This window comes from Oryctolagus cuniculus, chromosome 14 (genome assembly GCF_964237555.1).
Source record: "Oryctolagus cuniculus chromosome 14, mOryCun1.1, whole genome shotgun sequence".
Classification (NCBI taxonomy): Eukaryota; Metazoa; Chordata; class Mammalia; order Lagomorpha; family Leporidae; genus Oryctolagus; species Oryctolagus cuniculus.
The window spans coordinates 24,719,175-24,738,611 of NC_091445.1; the positions used below are offsets into that span (position 1 = coordinate 24,719,175).

The window sequence follows — 19,437 nt, forward strand, 5'->3', positions numbered from 1 at the left end:
CCAGGAGGGGAGTGTTGAAAAGTGAGCAGAGTGGAGGTATAAAAACATGGTAAGGCTTTCATTTGAGAAGGAGACAAAAATAATAATAATTTCATATTTTTAAAAGTAAAGTTGTAAATTCTCTTAAGAACAGAACTTTCATGATGCTAAAATTAAAGAATGTTTTCTGCTGAGTTCAACAGAATGAACTATACAACTTCTGTTTCCTTGACCTCAAATTCAAACCAAGTTACCACTGACCACCATCTCTTCCACAACAGAAAAATATTAATCTGCATTCTCAAATATATCTGCAATTCAGTGGTAACTGATCAATCCATTACACAGGGAAGTGGCACAAAATAATGGGCTATAGAGCTAAGAAGAAACCACTAAGTACTATTATTGCCATTGCTATTGCTAACGCTCTTTCAACCTTTGGACTCTGGAATAGTTTTCATTTTCTCAAAGAGAATAAAACTACCTCTGAAGAGTATTTTATAAGAGCTAGAGGGGAGGGCATTTGGTAGAGTAGTTAAGATGCCACTTGGGTGGCCCACATCCCATTTAGGAGTGTCTGGGTTCAAGTCCCAGCTCCACTTCAATTCCAGCTTACTGCTAATGAGAACCCTGTAATACAGCTGGTGATGGCTCAAGCACTTGAGTCCCCGCTACCCACAAGGGAGACTCAGATTGAGTTCCAGGCTTCCAACTTCAGCCTGGCCTGGTTGTTGCAGGCATTTTGAGAGTAAAAGAGCAGATGGAAGATCTCATTCTGTCTGGTTCTCTCTCTCTTTCATTTTGCTACATTAAAAATAAAATGACAATTAACAAAAATTTTAAAGAAAAAGCTTAGAACACTGGTAAATAAGCAAATAACTCTGAAAAGATTTGTTTGTGTGTGTGAGTATAAATGCCTATGTGGCCATTTAAGTGACTATGTAATATATGTATGCATTACATATACACACATGTGGAGTTGTACACGTATGTGAGCATTGTGTACATCAAGGAGAGTGATATAGGAACAGCACAGGTCTTTTTGTTGTGGTTTTTGTTTGTTTGTTTTTACCTTTAGAGCAGCTGGAAAATCTTTAAAGCTTTTTCCAAAATTCTCATCTGTGTGTTGTGAGGAGCTACTCTTATTCTGATGAGTCTGGGAAATTTTTTCAGCTTGAATTTTTGCTGTACCTAGAAACAAAGCAAATGTATTTGCTCTATCACTTCACTCTTTACTTCATAAAATGCTTATTTTTTAATGGACACAGACTTCCAAAGTATCTAACTTCCCTAACACAGATGTCAGTTCCTCTCTGTCAACACAATGGTACAAATATCTACATTGTCATCAGGCTGCTCCAGGCCACATGTTCGTCATCACTAGCTAGGGAAGTTCTAATCTGTCTGACATTAACAGGGGACAATTTTGTTATTTTCTATAAGATCTGTTAACATTTTTTCTTCCTTTTTCACTTGTTTCTCTTTTTCATCCTTTATATATTAAGGTACATTTATGTGGGGTTTTTTTCACCTTTTCTGCCTTTAACAAGTTTGGCAAATGAAATAGTATTTGCCATGTATCATCATGTCTCTTTAATTTTTAATAAAAAATAGTAGAGTATGATGAATATCAGAAACGTCAAAATATGGAATCATGAATTAGATTGCCCAGGATCAAAACCAATTAGTAAGTCCATTTATTTCTTGTCTCCCAACTCCTGGTTCCAAAAAGAATCATATAGGGCTGGCATTGTGGCAAAATGGGTTAAACCTCTGCTTGTGATACCAGCATCCCATATTGGTGGGTCACTTCCAATCTACCTCTCTGCTACTGTGCCTGGGAAGGCAGTGAATGTTGGCCTAAGAACTTGGACTCCTGCCATCCACATAGGAGACCCAGATAGAGTTCTTGGCTTCTGGCTTCAACCTGCTCCAGCCCTGGTTGTTATGAACATTTGGGGAGTAAACCAGTGGACTGAAGATCTCTCTCTGTCATCCTGCCTTTCAAAGAAATAAATCATAAAAAAAAAGATAATGCTGTACTCTAATGTAAATAAACAAGAAAAAACTGGGTATTTTCAACCTAGAAAAAAATACTGCTAGACATGTATTTTAATTACACAATAATAAAGAGGCAAGACCTCATTAAAAGAGGAATAAGTAGTCTTTCCTATCAACCTTTTCTTTTGTGACAAGCTAGTACTGAAATATGGTAAAATAATAATAATGATAATGTGTACTGCACCATTATTTAGGTGACAATTTTAAAAATTAGTACTTTTACTTTCAATTACAAACAATTAAGAATTATTTTAGGTAAATGTGTCCTTGAAATTGATGACTTGCTTAATTCAGAATAATAGCTTAAAAGCTATTGTATCTTGTTACACATAAAGCAAAAATTCTAGGGGCTGGCACTGTGGCTGTAGTAAGCTAAGTCTCTACTTGTGCTGCTGAAAGCCCATATGGGTGCCAGTTTATGTAGTCCTAGCTGCTCCTCTTTGGATCTAGCTCTCTGCTAGTGGCCTGAGAAAGCAGTGGAAGAAGGTCTAAGTGCTTGGGTCCCTGCACCCACAAGGGAGACCCAGATGGAGTTCTTGGTTCCTGGCTTCGGATCGGCCCAGTTCCGATCACTGTGGCTATTTGGGGAGTGAACCAGTTTCTCTCCCTCTCTCTGTCTGTAACTCTACCTCTCAAATAAATAAATAAAATCTTTTTTAAAAACAAAATTCTATATTAAAAATAATAAACAAATTTAGTAAGTAGTTAGGTGGTATATAGATAATTTTGTTAATTATTAATTTACCAATTACTGTTATTAATAAAGAAAAGTCATGAATATTAAGATTCCACTGAACATGAATATTAAGACATCCAATATTTCCTAAAACAAACATTGGCAGTCAAATGCTTTCATAGGCAGACAACTCAAATTATCTAACAAAAATAGCATGACTGTATGGTCTTATTAGTCACAGAAAACAACATGTGACTTAGAAAGAAGCTCCCTGATTTCCAAGAAAGAAAGCATATTTACCTGGCAAATGTTTTGGGAAACATGAGAAAGGTATTATCAAAGACCATGCAAAGAGCCAACAAATGAGGAATCCAATCCACCACGCCCCCAGCCAGCGGGGGTCATCCTCAGTGATATCAGTGCTGTCAGCAAAGAAAACAAGAGGTCAAGATCAACTCCATCTCGTTAATAACACTCACTTATGACCAACACTTACTTTATAATTCAAGTGCATACGGTAGAATATTATTGTAAATTTAAATGGAACTATTAACAACAGGTAGCAGACAGATATATGTGTTGCAAGAATTATGATTGGGGTCGGCACCGTGGCTCACTTGGTTAATCCTCCGCCTGCGGCACTGGCATCCCATATGGGTACCAGGTTCTAGTCCCGGTTGCTCCTCTTCCAGTCCAGCTCTCTGTTGTGGCCCAGGAGGGCAGTGGAGGATGGCCCAAGTTCTTGGGCTCCTGCTCCCACATGGGAGACCAGAAAGAGGCACCTGGCTCCTGGCTTCAGATCGGTGCGGCCTTTTGGGGAGTGAACCAGCAGAAGGAAGACCTTTCTCTCTTTCTCTCTCTCTCACTGTCTATAGCTCTACTTGTCAAAAAAAAAAAAAAAAAAAAAAAAAGATTCATGATTTAGGGACTGGCATGGTAGTATGCTAGTTAAGCCACTGCTTGTGCCACTGCCATACCACATGAGTGCCAGTTTGAGTCCTAGATGCTCCATTTCCCATTCATCTCCCTGCTAATGTGCCTGGGAAAGCAGCAGAAGATGGTCCAAATACTTGGGTCCCTGATACCCACGTGAGAGACCTGGATGGAGTTCCTGGCTCCTGGCTTCAGCCTGGCACAGCTCTGGCTTTTGTGGCCATTTGGGGAGTGAATCAACAGGTGAAAGATTTCTCCCCCTCTCTTTCTCTGCTTCTCCCTCTCTCTCTGTTACTATGCCTTTCAAATAAATAAATATTTTTTTAAAAAAGAACAATGGTTTACAAAGTATTTTCAAATGACAATATGACACAACAGCTTAAGATATTTAATAGCAAATATTTCAAATATTTGAAAACATACATAGAATTTCTGAATATTCTTTATTTAACTTTGGCTAAGCATTTCTCTGCTGCTGTATTAAATTAGAAAAAACTCACTGCAAATCCCTATGTTAGAAGTCCATATAGTGTGCTTCAGTTATGGCATTTCTTAAAATTTGAAATTATTCTTACAGTGATTTATTGACTCTATTTTATAATAGGCCTCATATTTTACAATCAGCAGGCCCTTTGCAAAATTACACCATCCCTAGTACTCATCTAATTCTCCACAGAAATGAAAATGTCCTTTCTCAAAAACCTGACTCTGTTTCTGTAAGCTCTTTTATAGTCTCTAAAAGATTAACCCAGGACCAGCAGCTCAGACAGCACATCACAAATCCATGACCCCATTTTCTTATTCACTGCCCATAGTCACACAAAGCATAGTGCAGTCATGATTCCTACTGGTAAAGTGAGAAAATACGGCCTTGGCAAAGGTCATTAACTTCTCAATTCAGTAAAAGAAGGGGGAATTCAGTGGTTAAGAGGGGGATTTTGGAGTCAAAAGGTCTGCTTCAGTTTATGTCTTGGTCACTTACCAACTTGTGTGTATCAACTACTCCCAGGATTATCAAGAGGATTAAATAAAATAGTGTAGTAAGTTAACACACAAACCATATCATGGGGAACATAGCACAGGACAAATGCGTGTTACTAATTAGGATCTTTCACTGTCACTGATGTGAAGGCAGCACAGCTGTGATTATGACTTGAATGGCGCTAGTACAGAACTTCCTAGATCACACACCTTGCAGACTGCTTCGCCTATCTACCCCCTTCTATATCTACTGAAAACATAAACAACTTTTATTAAATTCTCAGTTTTGAAAAATTCCTGGCATCCGATATATGTTTTTTATTTCACCAGGCGATTCCACTGAACATCCTCATCTATAAACAATTACAACACAAAGAGATGATGTGGCACACATGCATAAAGAAATATGCAAAGATACCATACTATATAAAAACTGTGTGTCCTCAGTTTTATTTCCCAAAAAGCGCCTCATGGGAAACCCTTCTATGATGTTAGCATTGTTAAAAGTAATGAAATGCAAATAAAGGACAAATAGATACTGCCTTGCCTTAGTCCCATTGCAACATCAATGTACATGGTGAGCAGCTGTCCTCCCAACACGTAGCCTATGGCAGGGCCTAAGATGGACATAGAGTAGCCAATTCCTAGGAGAACAAAGACATTGAAAGTAGTCATTTGTACATCTTTGCTTGACATGGCTAGTGATAGCAAGAAAGAGATATTTCACTGTAGAAATATCTAAATGATAAGATTCACATCAAAATTACACAAATTACTATCTCAGTGCTATCTTCCAATCAACAGTCAAATCAAGAAGTCTAAAATGTACCACCCAATGCAAAAGCTGTTGGATGTACTAATATCTGTAACAAATCGAACAATTATAAATCTATGGAAAGTTATAACTTGTGGCAGGAGTAGTTTATCTACTATTTTACTGATAGTGCTAATAATTATAGTTTATAATCTTGTGGAAGAAAATGATGTGAAACAAGAAGGCTTTTCACTCTGCACTCGTTCAGAAAGCATTCCTCATCTTGTGCTACAGTAGCTGACTTCAGAACCTGGATCTGCTAAGTCTGCTTCTTCAACACAGGCCATTAGCTAAACTTTCTGCTCTCAGAGACCCTCTCCACTTTCACTAGCAGGAGAATTAAATAAAGCTCATCTCTGTCAGATGTCTAAAAGTTTAACATATAACTACATTTTTGTAAAAAACATTCATGCATATACTAGTGTCCTGATGAACTGCCACCATCCAGATATCAAAATTAACTGCTGAGATTCTCACCCTAATGCATTAAAGAAGAGAAACTTTGCTTTATAGACAAACTTAGCATACATCAATGACAAAAATGACCTGCAAAGTAGCTACGTCTCCAAAGAGATCACACAAGATGAAATGAAAATATATATGAACTTTCATTGATCTGCCAACTATCTTAATTTATATTACAGCTCTATTTTAAAATGTGAAAATATATTAGTAGATATATTAAGGTATGTATTTCTGAAGCTACTTCAGAAAGTTCATGAAGAAACTAAATAGTAATTTTATATTGGTGCAAAAAAAATGCATAGGGTTTTAAAAATATGAACTTCTCATCAACTTTTAAAAGTACTTTATGTACATAAATATAAAGGATTCATGCTCAAAATTTTATGGATAAAGGTACATAATTAAAAATGCTGGCGATCAGTGATTTGAAAATTACTTTTGGTAACAGACCTTTATATGTTTTATAATTTCTGATTTGGACTGGGGAGCCTCTGTCAGGCTGGACTACACGTACTAACTTACAGTGACTGTGGCAATGCATCTCCTTATGTTGAAATAATAGACTTATAAACAGAAAACACATGTACAAAAAGTTAAGTAGGGCCGGCACTGTGGCTCACTTGGTTAATTCTCCACCTGCGGTGCCAGTATCCCATATGGGCACTGGGTTCTAGTCCCAGTTGCTCCTCTTCCAGTCCAGCTCTCTGCTGTGGCCTGGTAGGGCAGTGGAGGATGGCCCAAGTGCTTGGGTTCCTGCACCCGCATGGGAGGCCAGGAGGAAGCACCTGGCTCCTGGCTTCAGATCGATGTAGTGCCAGCCATGGTGGCCATTTGGGGGGTGAACCAACGGAATGAAGACCTTTTTCTCTGTCTCTCCCTCTCCCTGTCTCTACCTCTCAAATAAATCAATAAAATAAAATCTTAAAAAAAAAGTTATGCAGTATATCAGAGTGCCTGGTTCAATTCACAGCCTCAGACGCCGATCCCAGCTTCCTGCTAATGTGGACCCTGAGAGACAGCAGATAGGGCTCCAGTCATTGGGTCCCTATCCTCCATGTGGGAGACAGATTGGCTTCCCTACTCCCAACCTTGGCCCAGCCCAGTAATGGCCACTGCAGGAATCTGGAGAGCAACCAGGTAACTAGAAGAGAGGAGCTGTCTCATCTCTCTCCTTCACTCCTCTCCCTCCTCCCTCCCTCCCTCCTTCTGTCTCTCCACCCTTAGATAAATAAAAATTAATTAATCAATTTAAAAATTATGCAGTAAGTATATGTGGAACCATGCGTAATCTAGTGAGCTCTACCTCTACATCAAGGAGGGAATTTAAAAAGAAAAACTATGCTACCAGATATTAGATCACAAAGGGAAAAATTGCTTAATAAATATACCGTGTGTATACACACACACACACACATTCACTCACACACACACACATGCACTCACACAAAGATTTCATTTAAGATGGAAAACTCCATAGAGTTTCTGAGCATCTGGTGGTTTCTTTAGTGGATGCCTGTAATCTAGGATGTAATGCCACACAAAACAGTAGAGCTCAATCTCCCCATGTCCAGAGCAGGAAACAGAGCAAGACAGCAACCAAAATCACTGCATTCATTGACTGACTCAGTACAAGCAGCAAGTAACTAAACAAATAAAAGTCACATGGCATTTATCGCATAAAAACACCTAGGCCATTACAACTAATTTTTAATAAACCTATGTTAGCCTTTACTTACAAAACAAAACAGAACAATAAAATCATACTGAGACAGCTGTGCCTGAGAATAACTCACCTATATAGAGAGAAGACGTGTGTGTGGGTGCAGAGTCATCGATGAAGGCTGTTCCCAGGGTGTAGAGAGGGGTTCCCCCCATGCCCAACAGCAGTTGTCCCAGGATGAAGACATACAGATAGTTAGAAAGTGAGGACGTTGAGGAGGTACAACTGGTGCTGTTCCTTGCTGTTAAGCAAGTATCTTTGATGGGAAAAAAAATTAATTGTGAGTTTACAGAAATTTAATAATTTATATATCTATCCCACAAATTAAACTCACCTAACATAACTTTATTAAATTATTTCTTCCAATCATTTCACTTTGGTTAAATTTAAATTACTTTAGAGAAAATCACCATGTCAAAATTCAGAAAATATAGAACAAAATTGAGATACATTGCATTAAGAATCAAAAGAAATTTTCAGATAAACAAACATAATTAATGCAAGAGGTAACAGGAACAATAGTTTTTTAATTAAGAAAGAAAAAACTACCCTTTATTTTTTCTAAATCATAAGAATAATATGACCACCATAGTGAATTTATATACCTTAAACATATTTGAAAAATGAACTTAACTTGTACAATATCTGGGCCAAAACAGTAATCCTGAATATTCATTACAAAGCAGCAATGCTAAAGTTGTATCTAATGTGTTATAGCTCAAATTATTTCATAAAACTTTTATGAAGCAATACTTAGAGCCATAGGGTATTCTTTTGAATATTATCAAAGGAAAAACTGATATCTTTAAGAATTGATCAAAATCTTATTTAAAATCACATTCACATTAAAGACTAACTACTATAGTATATACCTATTTTCCAAATTCATCTGATAAAACATTAATGGACTGAAATGCTTGTTAAAAATAGTATCCTCGGGGCTGGCACTGTGGTGTAGCAGGTGAAGCTGCCGCCTACAGTGCCAGCATCCTATATGGGGTTCAGTTCAAGACCCAGCTGCTCCACTTCTGATCCAGCTCTCTGCTATGGCCTAGGAAAGCAGCAGAAGACGACCCAAGTGCTTGGGTCCCTGTACCACTGTGGGAAGCTCCTGGCTCCTGGCTTCGAATGGGCCCAGCTCTGGCTGTTGAGGCTATTTGGGGAGTGAACCAGCTAATGGAAGACCTCGCTCTGCCTCTGCCTCTCTGTAATTCTCCCTTTCAAATAAGTAAATAAATCTTAAAAAAAAAAAAATACTATCCTCCTGGGGCAAGCTAAGCCACTGCCCACAAAGCCAGTATTCCATATCACAGCACCAGTTCAAGACCTGGCTGCTTGGCTACTCCATTTCTGATCTCTCTCTCTGCTAATGGGCCTGGGAAGGCAGTAGAAGCTGGTTCAAGTACCCAGGCATCAGCCCCTGCCATCCATGTGAGAGATCTGGATGGAGTTTAAGGCTTTGGACTTTATGGATGGAAGACTCCTCTCTCTCTCCACCCGCTCCCATCTCTATCTGTAATTCTGCTTTTCTAATAAATAAAATAAAATCTAAAAGCAAAACAAAACTACTACTCCTTGCTCTTTCTCTTTGAATCTGGTGTAGTCCTCAAGGATCTGCATTTTAACAATCATCTCAACTAATTCTATTTTTTTATTTCCTTGATATCAGATGAAGATGTATTATTTCTTTGTGGATAAGAAAAGGCCACCAAAGCACAAATCCTGAGAATCTCCATCTGGGATTTTTTACTATTAATTGAAATGAAGAAATTAAATTCATGGTCATCAAACTATGGGGTGTAACTGATGCATAAAACATGTATTCTTGGGGGCCGGCACTGTGGCGGGACAGGTAAAGCCGCCACCTGCAGTGCTGGCATCCTATATGGGTGCTGATTCGAGTTCCGACTGTTCCACTTCCTATACAGTTCTCTGCTAAGGCCTAGGGAAGCAGTAGAAGATGGCGTAGGTCCTTGGACCCCTGTACCCCTGTGGAAGACCCGGAAGAAGCTCCGGGCTCCTGGCTTCGGATTGGCATAGCTCCAGCCATTGTGGCCATTTGTTGAGTGATCCAGTGGATGGAAAACCTCTCTCTCTGCCTCTCTGTAACTCTGCCTTTCAAATAAATAAATAAATCTTAAAAAATGTATTTTTACATTTTAAGCTTGAAATATACTGTCCAGCATTGTAGACACCTATATTCATGTTATAAAAGTTTGATGATATTTTGAAAGATAGTTTATGTTCATAACCTGGCTGGATCTACTGTATTGATATTACTTCCCAGCCACAGCACCTGCTGGGGTTGTAATCCTTTGTATCAGAATTCACTTTCTTTAAAAAAATTATTTTATTTATTTGAAAGGCAAAGTGACAGAGGGTGAGACAGAAAAAGAGATCTTTCTTGTGCTGGATCTCTCCCCAAATGGCTGCAATAGTTGGGGCTGGGCCGAGTGGAAATCAGGAGCCAGAGACTCCATCCTGTTCTCCCACATTGGTGGTAGGGGCCCAAGCACTTGACATATCATCTGCTGCTTTCCCAGGCAGATTAGCAGGGAGATGAATCAGAAGTGGAGTAGCCAGGACTTGAACCAGCGCTCATATGGATGCCAGCATCACAGGTGGTGGCTTAACCCTCGGTGGCACAATGCCAGCCCATTAATAATCACTTTCTTGAGGTAGTAGATTGGACTAACAATATCTTAAGATTTAACACAGTGAAACTGAATATACCTACATGCATTTTTGCTTTATTATATTTTCTTAATTCTGTTTTTATAATTACCCTCTTTGAATAATTGGCATCTGTCTTTTGTGCTAATCTGGTAGGCATTTCAGTTTCAGGAGTATAATGTGGGACAATTATGTCTACTTTTCTTTTCAGAGAAAGAAATTCTTAAATACTTTTCAAACAACACAGAAGAATACTAAGAGAAACATAAACAACAACAAAAAAACCCCTCCCCACTGCTACACTCACTTTATACCCACTCCCCAAGACACAGAGATGAAGGTAACTCCTATTAAGAGTACCCTCTAGAATTTTTAGGTGTTTAATCACCCACTTACATGTTGAACATTTTTTTCATTCTTTTAAAACAAGTATGGCTGTACTAAAACACACCACCCACATATTCAAGAATTTCTGAATTTCACTGATTGTGTCCCTAGCATCTTTAACACCAGCATATAAAGCTATATTTGAATTTCTTTCTTGGCACTCTTATAATGTTCACAGTAGAAATGTCCTCTAATTTATTTACCTAGTCCACCACATATATTTAATAATGAATAATATACTATGTATTGTTAATATTAATCAGATTATACATATATCTATACATATATCACTGTTTGCTATTCTTATTACAAATAAGGTTGTGATGTATAAATTTACCTTTGGCAAATTTGTGCAAACCCACCTGCCCAACAAGTTACAAAGACTGGAACTGGTAGGTTGAAATGTAAATGTTTATATTTTGAAATTGTCAACCTGCCAAATTGTTACGCAAATATTCAGCCCTACAAACAAAGCAGCAACACTTTACACAATGAAACTGAAATCACATCAATCTCAGTGGCTCAAGCAATGTAGATAAATTTACTTCTTTTTTAAAAGTTACCAATGAAATCGAGCATTTATTTCAGGAAAGTTTTCTCTATGTCTCCCTAAGAAAACAAGTGGTGACAGATGCTGCAACTCACACAGTTCAAGCGTGGTCAGAATCTCATTCAGATAAAGGCAAGGACAGTTTTAAAGATAACCGTAGTTTTAAAAACTACCAGGTGCTACATTTCCACATTCAGAGATGCCATGAGGGCCCAGAGATCATCAGAAGCAAGCATAAAATAACGTACCCCATTGTATGGTTACAGTATGGTTTTATATAAGAGCTAAGTTTCCTGTTCTGTGAATTACACAGGAGTGCAGTTGAGTAACCGTTCAGAACTTAGGATTCCCTCATTTCACCAGGAATCAATTACTGAGAAAAGTAATTGGAACAGGAAATACAAAGCCTGCGATCTGACAATACGCCACAAGAGGGAGCTCCTACGTTGTTCATGAGGATCGGGCCTTCACTGAATGGACAAACCAGGAGCCAGTCAATGCTTGCTTATGCTGCAGGGCGCACAGCGAAAAGACAAGAGAAAATGCTCCTACTGTAAGTCAAAGTATTTGGAAGTTAAATATTAAGGTGAGCCCAGCCACCAATTCCACACAGACGTCTACAACCTCTTCTCCAGGTATTTGCACTGACTTCCCCTGGGTGGGTGCTACTGCTTTGAGACAGGACGGCCTTCCCCAGCCACACCGCCCTGATTTCTAAGGGGTGCCCATGTCTCCTGCAGTGGGAGGAGTGAAGCTGCACAGCCTTCTGGGTAACCCGGCCTCTGCAGGCACCTGCATCAGGGTCTCTGAGGCAACCACCTTTCCAGAAGCTCAGCCCAGCGTTCGCCTTTCCCAAGAAGTGGGTGCCCTTCCTTCCTGGGCCCCACTCCCCACCTCCCAGCCACCCCTGGGAAGGGGGAAGAGCTGCTGTTTTTGTGTACACTTGATCAGCCCCAGGCCTCAGGTGCATCTCCCGGCCTGGGGCTGGGGCTCATTCCTGCCTTCGTCTCTTGTCAACTCTGCCCACTTGTCCCATAACCAATCTTTCTGAAACTTTCCTCATGAAACGTAAAGAAAAGCAAAGGCTCTTTGAGTTGCCATGTTTGGGATGTGTGCAGCCCTCCAAGCCCAGGACCCAGCACAGAGCCCATTTTAACCAGGCCGAAGGCAGCAAGAAAAATGGTCTTCCTGAAGGTTAGGAGCACCACACTCAAGTCCAAGTTCACATTCTTGCCTGAAACAGGGGATGAGCCAGGAGGTAGCAGGGGCCTCCTGGGCTTCTCGTATTCATGAGAATAGAGAATGGGGATAGAAAGAGGTTGAGACTGTACAAGCAATCCAGCACTCTCTTTCTCCTAGGGGCCTGAAGAACCTTTGCCTACACGAGATGCCTACCTGGGAGGTGAGCCTGCTACTCACTTGCTATAGGAACCTGAGCAAGTCCATCAAGTAAGTGATTTGCTAAAGAAGCTGCCACAGCATCTGTGAAAGATGTTCTGAGAGAAAGAGCAGCATGCCTTTACTAAAATTAAGATTAGGTTAGGGACTGGCACTGTGGCACAGCATCCCATAGGGGCACCGGTGCAAGTCCTTGGATGCTCCACTTCTTTTCCTTTCTTTTTTTTTTTTTTTTTTTTTTTTTTTGACAGGCAGAGTTAGACAGTGAGAGACAGACAGAGACTGAGAGAGACACAGAGAAAGGTCTTCCTTCAGTTGGTTCACCCCACAAATGGCCGCTATGGCCAGCGCACTGCACCAATCTGAAGCCAGGAGCCAGATGCTTCCTCCTGGTTTCCCATGTGGGTGCAGGGCCCAAGCACTTGGGCCATCCTTCACTGCCCTCCCAGGCCACAGCAGAGAGCTGGACTGGAAGAGGAGCAACTGGGACAGAATCCGGCGCCCCAACTGGGACTAGAACCGGGGTGCTGGCGCCACAGGTGGAGGATTAGCCAAGTGAGCCACGGCGCCGGCTGGATGCTCCACTTCTGATCCTTGCTAATGTACTTGGGAAAGCAACATAAGATGGCCCAAGGGCTTAGGGCCCTGCACCCACATGGGAGAACAAGATGGTGTTCCAAGATCCTGGCTTTGGCCTGACTATTGCAGCTATTTGGGGAGTGAACCAGTAGATGGAAGTCCTCTCTCTCTACCTCTCCCTGTCTCTGGGTGGTAACCCTGCCTCTCAGATAAATATTTTAAAAATTAACTAATTTTTAAAAATATTATAATATTTATATTTAAATATGAAATACAATATACAACTTAAATATGAATACACTTCATCCTGTATACCTGGGTGGTAGGGAAATATGACACAAACATCAACAACACATGGCCTAGACTGGACTTCAAAGAGAGAACCTGTGTTGCATGTGCACCTGGACCATGGAACCTGTCCCTGATAAGCACCCCTTCAGCACATGGTGCATCGAGTGTCAGACCATCCTCAATCATTTCAGAACACGCCAAGGGACAATGACCATTCAGTACTTGGTGTTTCCTCTTTTGGAGGGGTACCACGTGGTGGAAAGATGCATCTATATTACATATGGTCTAACATATGTTTATTACCTTTTTTCCCCTCCAATAATGTCTAACATCACAGAACCAGTGTTCCATAAAACTCAATTTTGAAAATACTGGGTAGAAGGATGGTAGAAGTGCCATGTAAAACAAAACAGCACTAGGAATTTAAAAGTATGTAAATCTAGCCCTTTCATAGATTCTTGAATCTTGGCATAAGATTGTACATAGGATTTTGTAATTTCTTAAAAATATTTTCTTCATTTGTGTGCATTCCTTTTGTTTGTTTGTTTGTTTTTGACAGGCAGAGTTAGACAATGAGAGAGAGAGAGACAGAGAGAAAGGTCTTCCTTTTCTGTTGGTTCACCCTCCAATGGCTGCTGCAGCCGGTGCACTGTGCTGATCCGAAGCCAGGAGCCAGGTGCTTCTCCTGGTCTCCCATGCGGATGCAGGGCCCAAGGACCTGGGCCATCCTCCACTGCCCTCCCCGGCCACAGCAGAGAGCTGGACAGGAAGAGGAGCAACCGGGAAAGAATCCAGCACCCCGACCGGGACTAGAACCCGGTGTGCCGGTGCCGCAGGCGGAGGACTAGCCTATTGAGCCATGGCGCCGGCCAGCATTCCTTTTCATTTAGTTCATGGTACTGGTTTTTCTTATCCTTTTTCTTATCTTTTTACCGTAATTTAGCATTCTTTTAACGGCTAGTCATACCTTACATCAAAACTTTTGTCATTTTTCTCACTTTATTTGATTTTACTCCCCAGATGGCTGCAACAGCCAGAGTTGTGCTGATCTGATGCCAGGAGCCAGGAGCTTCTCCTGGGACTCCCACATGGGTGCAGGGGCCCAAGGACTTGGGCCATCTTACTAGCTTCCCAGGCCAGAGCAGAGAGCTGGATCAGAAGTAGAGCAACCAGGACTTGAGCCAAAGTCCCGGCGCCCATATGGGATGCTGGCACTGCAGGCGGAGGCTTTACCTGCTACACCACAGCGTGGCCCCTTTATTTGATCTTGATAGACAAGGAAATGTTTTGAATTCCCATCCTAAATTAATTAAGTAAATGATTAAGTATATGCATCTTTTTTTTTTTGTACCTTAGCATCCATTTTTATCTTTGTGGGAAAAATATTCCTTTTTTAAATTTTTTTTATTTATTTATCTGACAGAGTTATAGACAGTGAAAGAGAGAGACAGAGAGAAAGGTCTTCTTTCCACTGGTTCACTCCCCAAATGGCCGCCACGGCTGGCACTGCGCCGATCCCAAGCCAGGAGCCAGGTGCTTCTTCCCAATCTCCCACACAGGCGCAGGCGCCCAAGCACTTGGGCCATCCTCCACTGCTCTCCTGGGCCACAGCAGAGAGCTGGACTGGAAGAGGAGCAACCAGGACTAGAACCCGGTATGAGATGCCAGCGCCACAGGCGGAGGATTAACTAAGTGAGCTATGGCTCCGGCCCTGGGAAAAATATTCTAATACCAGAAACCCACAAAAATTGTCCAAGCCAAGTAATAATATAGAGATGAATCTCCAATAAAGGAACTTTTATTTGGGAATAAACAAACAGGATTGCAATCTAGGACACATATGCACACACCAAGGCAGCCTCTGGCATGCCCAGAGAACAAAGGAAAGCCCAGGCTTTATGAGGACAGAGAAATCTACACACATCACGATGAAACACAGTTCACTGGCGCTTTTGGTGCTGGAGGGAGCTGGAGGCTCTGACTGAGGAGCGGTGAGTTCCTATGCAAAACTAGTCTTCCAGCTAGAGTAGGAAGTTCTGCAGCAGTTGCTAAGTGAAAATAGTCTTAAAGACAGGGCAGGCTGTCTTGTTGGGCTGGCTCTGGGAGACAGTCCCTGCCCTGAGCCTTTTCCTTTCTTTCCCATGACTCCACTTTGTATAATGAATCGTCATGAAACTATCAGTGAAATAACAGCGTTAGGTAATGTCAGTGACTCTCCCACCTGACACCAACACTGCCAGGTTAGCTATCACTAGACATCTTTGTGTATGGAGGAGGAGGAACCCAAGGCAGTGGGACAGCTACCAAGCTCTGTGGTTCTTCCCCTACAGCTCGTCAAAGAGCCTGAGCCATAAGTATAGCTTCCTTTCCCACTGTCCAGACTGTGTTCCCTGTACTCCTGCACCCGGGATTTGACAGAGACTTTTACAAGCCCCTCCACAGGAGACTAACATATTGTCAGGCATGGGGGAGTGAGGAGGCACGGTAGCAAACCCTTCATTCCAACACACATTCTCAGTATACACGGAAGGAAACCACTCACTTTCCCCTCAGTCACTAGGACCCCTCAATTCTACTCGTCTGGGGGACCCTCTTCTCTTCCTGTTTATTATTTAGTAAGAAGAGATGAAAAATGATTAGGGAACATATTTAGCTGTGAATTTAAGGGAACAATGATGGTGTCCCTTGATGGAGGTATCTGTCCCTTGGGAAGTAGGATTCAGCAAGACCCAGGCAGGAAGCAAAATTTCCATTAAGTGGCCGATTTAGGTACAGTAGCAATAAGCACCAATCCATTCCCCCACCCTCACCCTTTATAAAGCTCTCTACCCTAGACATTCTGGTTTTGGAGGATCCAGCTCCACAGAGAGGTTTCTGCTTTCACACACACACACACACACACACACACACACACACACACACTGTAGCAGAAGAAACTTTATTCTGAATGTTATTCCTCAACAGACAGCATTCTATCAAGCCAGCAGCTTCTGGGTGTGGGAGCATTTATGAAGAGACAAGTGACTTTCATGAGCAGGAGTTGCAAATGAGTTTCTCCATCAAAATAATGCTAGAGGGCAGCATTGTAGCATAGTGGGTTAAGCCACTGCCTGTGACAAGGGCATCCCACACAGGAGCCATTCATGTCTGGGCTGCTCCACTTCTGATCCAGATCGATGCTAATGGTCTAGGACAAGCAGCAGAGAATGGATCAAGTGCTTGGGCCCCTTGCCACCCACAAGAGAGATCTGGATGAAGCTTCTGGGTCCTGTCTTCAGCCTAGCTCAGTCCTGGCCACTGCATCCACTTAAGGAGTGAACCAGTAGATGAAAGATCCTCTCTCCCTCTCCCTCTTCCTTCCCATCTCCCTCTCCCTCCCTCCCTCCCTCCCTCCCTTCCTTCCTTCCTTCCTTCCTTCCTTCCTTCCTTCCTTCCTTTTCTTTCTTTCTTTCTTTCTTTCTTTCTTTCTTTCTTTCTTTCTTTCTCTCTCTCTCTCTCTCTCTCTCCCTCCCCCTCCCCCTCTCACTCCCTCTCTTCCCTCTCCCTCTCTCACTTTCTCTCTCCCTCTCTGTATCTCTGACTTTCAAATAAATAAATAAAATCTTTTTTTAAAACTGACTCTGGATATAATGATAATAAATAAGACATTATATAAGTCAATGCTGGGTGTTGTTAGAAGCATTTCAGGTATGGAAACAGATCCATATCTAGACTATGTATCTACCCAAGAAGGAGAAATTGCACTCAGAATAGATAGACATCGGCTGACCTGGGGAATGTTGATTGACCTGGGAAATGCTGTGGTAACAGGGCCTCAGAATCCACTTTTGAAGTTAGTAAATCAGGCAAACAATCTGCAATGGGGAGAGCTATACCACTTTGATATGGAAAACTGTATAATCTCGAACTCATGCTTAACCTGCTTTTATCTGATTAAGGCTATTTTGACACAGAACAATTGCACAATTGCACAAATACCACCATGGCTATTGGACAATTACTGAACAGGTCATGCTCTCCTCCTGCCTCAGAGCCTCTTCTACAACAGGCAATCTCAGATAAGCACTGTCAAGTGACAGAAGCACCTTTACATTCTCAGTGCATTCCAAGCGGCAATCTACATACCTTTTGGCTGTAATTCCCTTGTATTTGGGAAAAAAAAAAAGAGGCTTTCATTTTCATTTTCCTCAAGCTTTTCGCTGGCCAGATAATCTTAGTGTTGTCAACACATGTCTCTGTGGACCTCAGGACTTCTCTCCTATCAAAAGCGAATTTCCACGCATCATCGCCTTTAAGGAACATGCTTGACTGCAGCTAGTATTCAGAGCTGTCTCTTTCTCGCAGGTGCCAGCACACCTTGCAAACTCTCTGAACACCAGGCTGCATTTCTTCTTCCTCTCTTAGCAGCCACAAGGAAGTCTCTGGGAACACCTCACATTGAGAACACCTAGATTTTTTCAGTAAAGTCATGCTAACTTCTGCCTCTAAGAAGTACCTTCCTCCATTTTAAAAAGGCCAAGTGCAGGGCAGTAAAAGAAAACATGATAGTAGCCTGGGGAACCTTGCCTGTGTGGTTGCTTGTACCTTCCATATCTATCTGTATCTACCACTCATCCAACAGTGAATGTCACACCACTTTACAATTGGTACAAAAGACACTTCATGATGGGAAGTTCAGGTCACGCGATGTTCACAATCATAGGTTTGGTTCTAACCTACCAACTACTGGAGGAATGCACACAAATGAAATACAAGCTGTCTCTGAATCCTGAAAAGCTATGCCAAATACTGTGTCTCATTTTTGTGTGCAGAGAGTAGATAACATGACACAGATCTGGATGCTGAACCCCTGAAAACTTTCTCTACAAGGCCCCTACATGGTTTGCTATTTGTCATTTATCCTCTGGCATGCATCCTTTTTACAAAGGCATCCAAAATAATTCTCAATTCTCCAAATCAAATTAGCTGAATACTACACATGTGAATCCCTGCATGATATACTATAGAATAGCAAATTGATCATGGTACCTCCACACTGCAGTTTCACAACCTGGGTACTACTAACTTTTGAGGCCATGTCGATCTTTGTTGTAGGGGACTCTCCTGTGCATGATATTTATCAGTCTCCATGGGCTCTACCCATGAAAGACAGGTAGCATCCTTCATCACCGCCGTTAACAGTAAACAATGTCTCCAGAGATGGAAAAGTGGCCACACTGGAGAAACATTGTTCCAGACCCTTATGACAGAGACCAGGACAATTTATATGCCACTGAGATCGAGCAATGATGATACATTAATGATGGGATAGTCTGAAAAAGTGAACCAGGCTGATTGATTGTGCAATTGAGAAGTCAAAGAATATATTAGCTAGATCACTACATATTAGATACCTGATCTGTAGTCATTCTCCATTACATTATCTTGCATTTGCACTAGACAAATAGTTGAATAAAAATGAGAGTATAATGGGAATCAGTATTTCTAATCTTCCACATCTTTGCTGTTATCACTAAGCTCTTTCATTCTCAGGGCTGCTATGTCACTGCTACTTTACTATCTCATTCAGGGGTTTCTTCATGGCTCTTCTAACAATAACACTCCCAATCCTTTATTAAAACCACCAGTTCTGCCGGTTAATGCATCTGTGTACTTTGTGAACCCTACAGTTAGAGAAATGACTCCAAGATGGTATCTTTGGGCTCTCTGTTAGAAAAGTCATCCAGGGTCTGCTCTACCATCGGACTTCCACAAGGCCTGTATTTCAGTGAACTATGGCAGCATTCCAGAACCCAAAGATCAGCTTCAGTTCAGAGACAACATTAAGTGACTCCCAGTGACTTCTCCCTGCAACACTGCAGTAAAGGGCTTCAGGTCCCTCCAGGATAGGTTTAGGGGAAGAGACACTCCTGGCATGTTATAAATATATC

General features: G+C 41.4%; 1 protein-coding gene across 2 annotated transcripts in view; it reads right to left on the reverse strand.

The window, feature by feature from the left end:
- The window catches only part of SLCO4C1 (solute carrier organic anion transporter family member 4C1), a 68,256-nt gene that overhangs the window by 23,153 nt on the left and 25,666 nt on the right, over positions 1-19,437 (reverse strand). For both annotated transcript variants that reach the window (XM_002713954.5, XM_070056886.1), the window contains exons 3-6: positions 7,703-7,885; positions 5,178-5,274; positions 3,017-3,138; positions 1,052-1,170 (exon numbers count right to left, since the gene is read on the reverse strand). In XM_002713954.5, coding sequence (XP_002714000.1) covers positions 1,052-1,170; positions 3,017-3,138; positions 5,178-5,274; positions 7,703-7,885 — 521 coding nt within the window. The remainder of the gene's footprint in view (positions 1-1,051; positions 1,171-3,016; positions 3,139-5,177; positions 5,275-7,702; positions 7,886-19,437) is intronic.